At 36.4% G+C, this 11,047-nt stretch overlaps 1 protein-coding gene across 1 annotated transcript; it reads right to left on the bottom strand.

Moving 5' to 3' along the window:
* Positions 1–2,868: 2,868 nt before the first annotated feature.
* On the bottom strand, positions 2,869–6,802 carry LOC113583209 (organic solute transporter subunit alpha-like). The gene is made up of 8 exons (XM_027019409.2): positions 6,730–6,802; positions 5,425–5,576; positions 5,154–5,227; positions 4,790–4,948; positions 4,358–4,469; positions 3,997–4,143; positions 3,580–3,685; positions 2,869–3,038 (listed from the first exon to the last, which is right to left on the bottom strand). Exons 1-8 carry the CDS (start codon positions 6,800–6,802, stop codon positions 2,869–2,871), a joined length of 993 nt encoding a protein of 330 aa, XP_026875210.1.
* Between the last annotated feature and the right edge of the window lie 4,245 nt (positions 6,803–11,047).

Consider the following 11,047-nt stretch of genomic DNA (forward strand, 5'->3'; position numbering starts at 1 on the left):
ACGTATTTAAACCCTGCCTTGTTGCTTTGGTCTCGGCTGTTCATTGTTTACTTTGCTGTGTTTATTTGAATGCGTGTGTTAGGTTCATTATGTTTGGTTTAATTTCTGAATATTTTATCCCCATAAGTTTGTACTCCGTGTGTCCTAGCTTTTGTGTTTCTTAGACCAGAGTTTTCCTCGTATCTGTTATAGCTATGTTTCCCCTGTTTGCATTCGTGTGTTTTGGTTGCTTCTGTATCCCCGTGCTCTCCATGTTGGTAACATGACCCTGGACTACTACAACGACTCAGATTTCGGATTTGCCCTTAATAAATCTCGCTCTTCTCCGCACATGCGCCCGCCTCCTCACCGCTTCCCATTACAACATTAAATGTTGTCTGTCAGTGTGGTAAGAAATAAATCTGAAAAGTGTTGTGCCATTAACACCTGAGAGGCACACATGATGTATTTTATGGAAAACTGTATGCTTAATCAGGACTAAGGTTGAATATGAAGGGCCCTAGAGTCAGAAGAGAGAACAATGTGGCCCTGACAATAACTGTCTCAATGCTGTGGAATGAATGTAATACAAACTGTAAGGTCTTGGAGTATGTCAAAAATATTAGCACTGTAACTAAACTATGATGCAAATTAGGTTTCGTAAATACTGAAGTGAGTACTGCTGTTTTTAGATCTAACAGAACAGAGCCAGAAACCTCTGTTAATGGTCTGGCAAATAAAAAGTTTTGAAATGTGGGAAAACAGACAAGTTGTCATAATCTCTGTTATAGAAGACCATAGAAGGTTTGAAGGCATAATGTTAGAATGAGAGTGAACTGTTTGTGCAGTGCAATGAGAGTATCTAAAATAAAGAAATTTGTAGACAGTGTTAAATGGTTTCTTAAGAATACAAAAAAGCAGACAACACAAATGACAAACATATAACAACAACCAAAGGCTTATAAGGAGATGCTAGTTTAGCTAATTAACCAAAATGTGTTTAATTTTTATGTAACACACACTTTACTAGGGACAGCACTTTTTCAGAAACAGTGTTTAGACTGTTGAATATGTAGTTAAATTGTGCTTCATTGACTGAATGTAAAAACCCAGTGAATCTGAATCTGACAAACCCGTTGCAGCTCAGCACCCAGTACTTTAAGAATGGTCTCCTATCTAAATAATATCTGGTTAGCACCGACACGGTCATCAGAAACTGACCAGTGATGAACAGGATAGAGTATCGGCAACAAATCATGAATGTTATTAGATTGGCTACAGTTGTTTTGTAATTGTACACTGATTAAAAAAAAAAAAAAAAAAGACGTCACAGTATAGAACTACCCGATTTCCACAGCTAATCTCCACTACAGACACATGCTCAGAGATCTTTATCCCCAGTACTGTTTACCTCTATTCTGTTGTGTTCTCATCTAACATGGGTGCCCTTATAAAGGTGACCCACAGGAGGCACTGGAAACAAAAAATGGGGAAAATACAATATTATTTAAAAATATAATAGTATAATAATGTCAAAATGTCATTTAGTTTTTCTCATTTGGATACACACAGTAACTGAATTAATACATCAAGAAATTGATTCCTTATGCTAAAATCCAATATTAATGTCTCATTTTCTTAAACACTGGCATCACCAATCAAAACGCAGTATATCAATGAAGTAAACCATCATCGTACATGGGAAAACACAGTGCAGCATAATTATTTACTCCTAATTGCCTGGGGCACATAAACTCACACACTGATTCAGGAAAAAGTCAAACTTAGCAAAAACAAAAATGGAGCAAGACAGACCACAGAGAGGAAGAGACAGAGAAAGACGAGGACAGGGAAGACAAAGAAATATTTCCAAAGACAATTGAGCAGTTCTTGTGGATAAAGTATTTTTGTTAGTTTTTTTGTGTATTTATGTAAATATATACACGCAGTACTGCTGCACTACTGCATTTCCCCCATATTTATTTCAATATAGCAATTCAGAAGTTTGTTTTGTGAATCATCACATTTTATGTGTCAATTTGTGAACAGTTACATGAATGTAAATACTGTAAATGATGTAATCAGTGGCTGATTTATTTAGGTATTTGTATTTTGTTTTGTGTTTTGCACCACTCAGTATAACTTTATGGTTTGTGTGTATACATACCCACTGTATATGTGTGGCATTCTGTGTGGTGTATTTGTAAATGTAAATGTATTTGGTTTTGAGGAGTGTGTAGAATTTTTCAGTCAAAAGTGAATTTTTCTTTGCAGGTGTAAGGTTTTGAGAATAATTTGTATGGTTACGAGCAGGTTTTACTTTTGAGAAATATGTCTAACGTTTGTAGAAATGTGTATTGGTTAATCAGAAAAAACTGTAAATGCGATGCTTTGTTTTTACATTAGGATGTGTATGCTGTGGTTCTGCACCATGACTGATGTTTCCTGGATCTCTAAACCTAGCAACTAGTAAGACCTGCTTTCACTGTACATATTGTGTATGTGTATAATTAGAATGCAACTAATTAGTTAATTAGTTCAATGCAACTGAATATTAATTAAATATATTAATGTATTACACACCAAAAATGTCTACGACATGTCTGGTTCACCTTTGAACTGCAGTATTTCAGGAAATAACAGCCTCTACACACCCTTGGAGGGGCAAAGTGAGGTAATCAGTCTATAACAGAGTCATGAACGGACAAAAAAAATGATTGTGCACTTTAGGTCCAGACCTTGTGGACAGACATGAGCAGTGATAGCACACTTCTCTTTAAAATACTGACACACAAATCTGCTATTTAAACAACACTGATCAATTTTATATAAGATGCATGAAATGTTTTGACACATTTTATAAATAAACTGTGCAGTCTCCTTTCCCTCTCATGCTACATGCTCCTCCAGTGAGGCTGTGTGCAACTTGACCATCTTGTTCAGCTCATTGTCATTCTCATGGGGATCCAGTGTGATCAGGTCATATGTGCGCCGGTACAGCTTGTGGGTCACCAGGGTGACGATGAACATCTCTATAATCATTAGCTGCTGACTGAACACTATACAGACACAGATTATGATATTAGACAAGTCCCCATCTAATAACAGCATCAAATAAATAAATAATAGTTTAGCAATCATTCTCTGCAATATTTGTTTTAGATATGTCTACTCAGAATTAATAGATTAACTTAACTTAATTTATTTTACTAGGTAAAATGATAACAGAATGATTTTTTTTTTTTTTTTTTTTTTTTAGCAGAAACAACACTACAAAATACCTATGGGTTCACAACTCCACATACTCCACCTTATTATCTTAGGTTATTACATTTCATTAATTGAATTTTTTTTTTCCAATATAAATCCCACAAGAAACTAAAACTGTAGTCAAAGTACATATTTATGACATATTTATTGCACAACATTGTTATAGTAAAAGAATCTGAGCAAATTCAAATGTAAAAGATGCTATGTACAAAAATTTAATAATGAACATAAACTGTAATATGAGTGTACTGATATGTAGTGTTCTACTTTATTTTATAGAATTAATTAATTACACTGTCATCATAGGCACAGAGAGGGAGAAAGACTCACTAGATCCTCGAGCTATGGAAGAAAATGGCGGTGCACAGGCGATGGTGCCATCAAGGGCCAGGATACTGATAATGGCTGATTGCAACTGACTCAGGATGAGGACCAGCTGAAAGCACCCAGAGACAAAAGACTTTTTAAACCTACAAAATCAAGTTACAAAATTTGTCACCAAGTAACTTTAACTTCTGCTGAAGTAGAGGCCTTGTATGAATTTACTGTCCACCAGGTGTCACTCTTGCCACCCTCACATTTTTCACGCTAATTGATTTCACAGGGCGATAGTTTTTTAACAGGCATAGGAACCGCACCAAAATCTTACACTAATCTTCCTGAAGAAAACTAGAAAATAATGTTTTCTGTTATTTCTGACAAAATTATTACACCTGAGTTATCAGTGGGTAACTTGGACACACTGACCTGATACATGGCATATTTGGGGATGATCTTGACTCTGCGCAGTGTGTTGCGTATATTCATGAACATGATGGCTACAGGCCACAGGGAAATGAGAGTCAGGACTCCTATGAATGGGTTTATCCAGATAGCGGCTCCAGTGATTTCAAGCTAGGTATGAATACACAACGGTAAGGGAAGAGAAGAAGGAATTGTGATCACCATAGCCTGCAGTGATCCCTAAACCTGATAACATGCAATTTTATGCAATGCTATTTAGGTAATATTGTGTGTGTGTGTGTGTGTGTGTGTGTGTGTGTGTGTGTGTGTGTGTGTGTGTGTGTGTGTGTGTGTGGCATGTGCATGGTGTATTGTGATGGCATACATCCGAGAGGTCAAAGTTTCCATTTGTCCATAAGACAACAGAGAAGATGGACAGGACGGTTTTCATAATGGCATACTGAAGAGACCCCAGCTTTAGCAGGAACAGCATCTGCCTGAAGATACAAATGCAATTCGTTTTTGAGGAATGTTGTTCTGAGAATTTTGTTTCTGATAAATATTTTTCTGCTTACGATACTATTCTGAGAGTAGTATGACGTGTGGTCATAGTAAAGTTTATTGCAGCCACTCCTCAGATGCTCTCTACCCTATCTATGGTCTCACTCACTGTAGCTCACTTTAATGCTCGATGAAGCATACACGCCTGTACCATGTCGTGTTCTTCTGTGTCTCATACATCTCACAGCAGATAGCCATGACTTATCTTACCACTGAGCCAGGCTCAGTGAGTTCGAAAACAATGAACAGATTATACCGTGTGACGGGCACTCTGGGAAGGCACAGGCAGCAGCAACAGCAGGGTCCCGTGTTGATCCGGAACATCTGGCTCTCTGAGTACCGTAGGAAGGCCTCGTCGCCCCCGCACTCCTCAAGCATGAGAATGAGAACCTTGTAGATTACAACTGCAAAGTACCTTCAGGGAGAACAAGAGGAATATTCAAATTTACATAGCAATTTTCACTTTCTTTACAACATCTCATTGGGCCTTACATGGGAAATATTGCTGTTTTAATAAATATAAGTGGAAATGGCCCAATAGAGTGGAAGTTACTCATTACTTGACATGGACTTGTGCCATTTTTTCTACTCAATCACAATGACTCTAAAAGGTTTCTTACGAGTTGGAGGTCATATCTGTGAACATAGTGGCTCTTGGGATCCACATTCCAAGACAAGACATTGTAGCAATGACCTGCCAGGTACACATAGAACAGAGCTCCTCACACAGAAGGTTAAACCTCCATGGTAAAAGCTGATCTAAGCCAATACTAGCTAACAACTAGAGAGTTTCAGGTTTCTGTGTTTTGTTTTTCTACTGTCTAATTAAGTCGTGCCAGGGCATTATACACATGTAGAGTTTTTATGCAAGGTCATTGCAAAAAATCTTACTGGTGCAGCACCATTGACCCATATGATAGTGGTCTTCTTTGGGGATGGAACGTTTTTGTAGATGTATACACACTCCTCCAAATACAGTAACAGTGACACACTGGCCATGAATGTGAGGATAGAGTACAGAGCAACGCCAAACATATCCAGCTCTGAAAACAGAAAAACAGAGAGAGGGTGGGTTAGTTTGAATCAGTAAATTATTAATCATAATTTACTGAGATAACTTCAAAAAGGCATGGTCAGTCCCTTTCATTCTCCACCTACATTTGTAGCTAATTAACAGTCCCAGTTCCTGAGTCTAAGAACAGGTCACTCCTATATTCCCAGAATCCTATGTCCTCCAAATTTATATAGCATATAATGAGAACATGACAAACGATCCTCAGTTCTTAGGTTCCTATGTTCCCCGATTCTACATAAGTGCTCTCCAAGGATCCTATATTCCCTGGGTCCTAAGCTCTATATAGGTTATAATAGGAACCTGAAAAATGTGTTCCCCAGCTCTGTGTTTGCTCAAAATGACATGGGTTATTGTGGGAACTCATCAAAGAGGTTGCATGTTCTCCAGTAGTATGCTGTATGGCTCTCTATATGATAGGCCTACAATTAGGGTTAGGTTTAGGAAGGATAATACGTGTTAACAGGATATTGAACTGGGGACAAAGGACCCTAGGAGCATGGGACCCTGAGAAAATAGATACGCTCCCCCTGAAAAAACATCAACTGGTTGGCATGTAGGACTGCCCTAATGTAAAGTTGAGAATGCATTTCTTTTGCAGCAAGCAACAGAAATGTATTGCATCAAATAAAAGCACATTTGATAAATACCTGTCCTGGTTAGAGTCATCTGAGGAAAAACAAATTATTTATTCTGCAGTGCATTATAGACTGACCCTCATTATTCCCTATATGTATTACTTCATCAGTATTGCTATTGTCAGAACCTTGTAAGCACCATGGATTTTAGCTAACCTATAGGGTACTTAAATAATTTATGAGCAGAGGGTAGTCTTAATTATCAAGACATGACTACATTATACAATGATACAGGATATAAAATGCCCATTATTACTGATAGAGAGACAGATGTCTTACAATTAGACTAGCTTATTTGTGCTGTTAGTATTAGGTAGGCTTCTAAATTTACTGAAAATTTAACACATACTTCAAATTTTTTAATCTACATTGTAAACCGTGTGAGTTTAATGTAAATCATTAGAGGACATAATTGGTCTACTGGTTATTACGACCTTTATCAATAATTAATCAAAATACAGGTACGGGTAAATATGGGTCACTTACGATGTATGACATCGAGGGCCAATGGAGGCTCGTGTAAACATGAGGGATCAATTGTTTCGTTCAAATAATCCATTTTAAAGAGTGCTGAAAAAAGTTATATGAAAACAAAAGCAAGTGAGCAATGCAAGAGGCAAGGACCAAGCAAGAGAAGTGAAAGTTTTCTGCTGTGAATAAATTGTGTCGACTGTGACTCTGTCAGACCGCTGTCAGAAAAATCCGATCACCTCCTGAGTTAGCTGGTAAGACAAAATCAGAAAATCGACTTCCACGGTGAGCACATATGTCACTGTGTCTTCCCATAAAATCACAGAAGCAATTCAGTTTGTTCTTGGCTCGAAGTTTATAGGAGAGTAAACATCATAAAACAGTGAAGTTTTATAAAAGGCTACAGAAGAAACATTTCACAACACAATGACGTTTGTTAGGCTATTTGGTTTGGTATATATAGGTTCTGTAGACCTTAAGTTAATAGGTTAATAGGCCTATTTCAGTCAGGTGACTCATAACCGTCTAAATAAATGAACTTTGAAAGGGAGGTTCAGTTGGTGAAAAGCCAATGTAAATTAAGTTGTAGCATAGAGGTTACCCATTTGTACTGAACAATTTTTTGTAACAAAATTGACTTTGCTAGTGAAGTAAAACTATGGTGTGCTTTAGGCAAAACGTGTGTTAAGGAAAAATCCATAAAATATCAGCAGTGATCTAGAATGTAATCAACTTGCTGTCCATGTACAAGTTCATGTTAGGTTTACTATGTGTTAAAATGTTCAAACAACATTAAATCCATATAGTATACCTACACAAGTTTTTTCCACTATTAGGTATTGGAAAGATATATGGCCGCTGTTGCAGAGAATCTAAAATAAAGTCTTCGCACAAATTGTTTCAAGTATTTAAGACTTATCAGCAGCTCAGAGCTGAGGTAAAATTATGTCATTTCTTGCCAGGATATGTTACAGTAAGCCCTAGGGCATGTCTTTCCCTTGCGTTAGGTTTTCATCAGCTCTCCTTGACCAGTGAAGTGAATGGATGCCGATTTTAGCCATACACTGATGGACAGTAGAAACACCTTTGACGTTAATAGATTTAGCCAGTCTTAATGCTTACATTAGTTTCAGCCCAAACCAAGTGACAAGAATTTACCAATTTACCAATACCAAAAGAACAATAAAACATCATACATGCAGAAAAGAATCACTTAACACCTATAAAGTATTGTATAACATGGTAAAGCTGCAGTACTTAATAAATAAATGTCTAGGTGACTATATAGTGCTAACTCTACAAATTTAGGTTACCAGCTAACACTATACTCTGTGATCATAAGGTCATTCCCCTTTGACATGCTCTTATTGTTATAACCTTGATTACATCTCAGTGTACCAGGAAATACTGCACTGATGTGGTTTTCTATGATAAACATTGAAGAATGTTACATGGAAAAATTGTTTAATGTGGTGAAAACTTAAGGTCAGAACTTCTCCAGCTATACTTTTGTCAGATTTGCTGCTGATCTGAGACTGGCCTTGTGGTTTAACATTTGGATAGTCTTACCAGCATATTGACTCAATGATTATGATGAACAAACACACTGACTATGAGGACTATAACACACTGACAAATGAAACACTGGCTAGTCAATCACAAATTGTATGTATTGATTTTATTGGACAGTACTTCTTTCCAGAAATGTGAGTGTGCATGGAAAATTCTATGTTGAAAGTAGGAATATGCTGAACTCACCTAATGTTAAACTCCTCAGTTTTTATGGCAGAGTTATTATGGTAGGAAATTACTTTGGACAGAACATCCAAATCCCATTCAGATAGAACATCTTAAACATTTGAAAATAAAACTGCAAAGAACTAGAGTCATTGACATTGAGGTAACTGACCCCAAAATGAATGGCGTGTATTTATATGGCTGTTAATGGTTGCCTAGAATGTCTTTGCCTCTCTGTTTTATTACATCACTTAAAGTTCCACATTGATAAGTCATAACAGGTACATACATACATGGCATTCTCATCTTCTGCCAATGGTGCTAACCATTATAAAGAGAGCAATTCTGGTAGCAACAAAGCTTTTTGAGGACCTAATTCACAGATCATATATACATTTCAATAGAATAATAATTATAATAATTTATATATCACTTGTTAAATAAAGTTTATAAAGTGCGTTACAGAAAAATACAGAAGACATAAAGGTTAATTAAATCCTACCCTGAACAGATGGGTCTTAAATTTCTCTTAAATGTTTCCAGATCATTACAAGCCTTCAGGTCGCTGGGAAGGAAATTCCAAAGGTTATGGCAATAGTAAAAAAAAAAGTGGCACTTCCTTGCCACTTTTTAATCAGGCAATAGATCTGACCAGCATGCTACTATTGGTAGATCTGAGAACTCTGGCGGGAACATGCCTTATTTCACTAAGGTACAATATGGTGAGATTGTGAAGGCATTTGAAGGGCATTAAGAGTATCTTCAAATCTGTTCTGAAACTTCTAGGTTTCTAATGCGGCTGCCTCAGAACAAGTAAAATATACCCCCTCATTTTCCTGCATGTAAAAATATACCCCCTCTAAAAGCTAGAGATGGCGCTCTTTGCTAAACCAGAAAGAAGGGTGTTACAGTAGTTCCAAAAAAGTTTATATAAAAGCATGTTTAAGTTTTTCACTGTCATCTGGTGAGCAGCTGTCATGGATACATAGAATGGAGTTTTTCAAACATTACATAATTCTTTAAAAAGTTGCAGTCAAAGGTTACATCCAGGTTTTGGACAGTTTTTAGCCTTCTAACTATGCCTATGTCTGTTCTCCAGTTTCAATAATAAGAAATTCAGTTTTGTTTTTGCACAGTTGCAGAAAATTTGTGGCACAACCAGGATTTGTTATCCACTAGACAGTAAAACAAGGAGTTCATAGATCTTTGAGGTTCAGTACCTATGGACATATACAGCTGTATGCAATCTACATACAGATTGAAGGAAATGTATTAATTTGTTTAATTTAATTAATGATGTTTATTAATTATTCAGGTTAACAAGATCTGTACTATACTCAGTTAGAACTGATTTCTTTTAAACTGAATTGTTATATACAATTACACCTATATTATACAGTATATAACCTAATATATAATGATATATGATATGTGAAAAAAAGATTTTAGATTTACTAAGATGTTTGTATTACAGAATGATTTTTGCATAGGGACAAATTTCATTTTTGTTAGGTCCTTAAAAAAACAAAACAACTGATTTAACTTTTTCAGATTTTTGTCAGCAGGTGGCACTATATAAATGCAGTGTTCATAGTTTCTGCACTATTCGTGAAACCTGAAAGAGCCTCACTGTTTTTTTTTTTGTTTGTTTTTTTGGGTGGGGGTGGGTGGGTGTGTGTGTGTGTGTGTGTGTGTGTGTGTGTGTGTGTGTGTGTGTGTCTGAGACAATGAACACGCTGTGCATGTTGTATTTGTGAAAATATGCAGAAATATCTCCAGGTGATATTATCTGAAGTGGGACTAACTGCATTCCTTTTTTAACGAATGATGCCATGGTCAGACTCACTGCACTAAGCCACTAAGTTCTACTGGACAATTGTACAGAATCCAGACATAATCAAGGACATCCTGGTCAGGACTAAGTTCCCTACTGCTCCCTACTGCTTACCTTAATTTGTCAGATATTCATATTGATTACGTGTGTATGCGTAATGTTTTACCTTATTCATTACTATTACTTCTTGGCTAATATTCAAAATAGTGAAACATTTTCTAAATTCTTTCTACCCATTAAACATTACAGATTTCAGGGCAAGCTAAAAAAACAAACCCGTTTTGCCTGTTTATCCCACTGATGACACATCACTAGACACGCTTTCGGAAGGTTTAGATACATAGTAGACTACTCATGCATACCATTTCATTCATTTGAATTGAAGATGAAAACAAACAAATGTAGTTCAGCACGCTTTTTTACACATCCAAATATATGTTTATCCTAGATAATAATAATGATAATAATAATAATAATAATAATAATAATAATAATAATAATAATTTGTTTTCATTTGCTGCTATTTGTAAAGGTGAACTCTGCTTGGTTCTCAAAGTCTCCATCCAGTAGGAGGTGGCTATCAGTAACGGAGACGTTATATATATAGCGATTTACAAATCATATGTTGAAAAATTCCTCGGAACATGCTTAAGGTTAGTGAATAAGTGTAACGTCAGTGTTAGCTGAGCGCATCGTAGTTTCTGTTTATCCAGCCCGATCTGGCGTGTTTGGGTTTGCCCCTAGTGGTGGGAGACAGGATTG

The sequence above is a fragment of the Electrophorus electricus genome, chromosome 6 (genome assembly GCF_013358815.1).
Source record: "Electrophorus electricus isolate fEleEle1 chromosome 6, fEleEle1.pri, whole genome shotgun sequence".
Lineage (NCBI taxonomy): Eukaryota > Metazoa > Chordata > Actinopteri > Gymnotiformes > Gymnotidae > Electrophorus > Electrophorus electricus.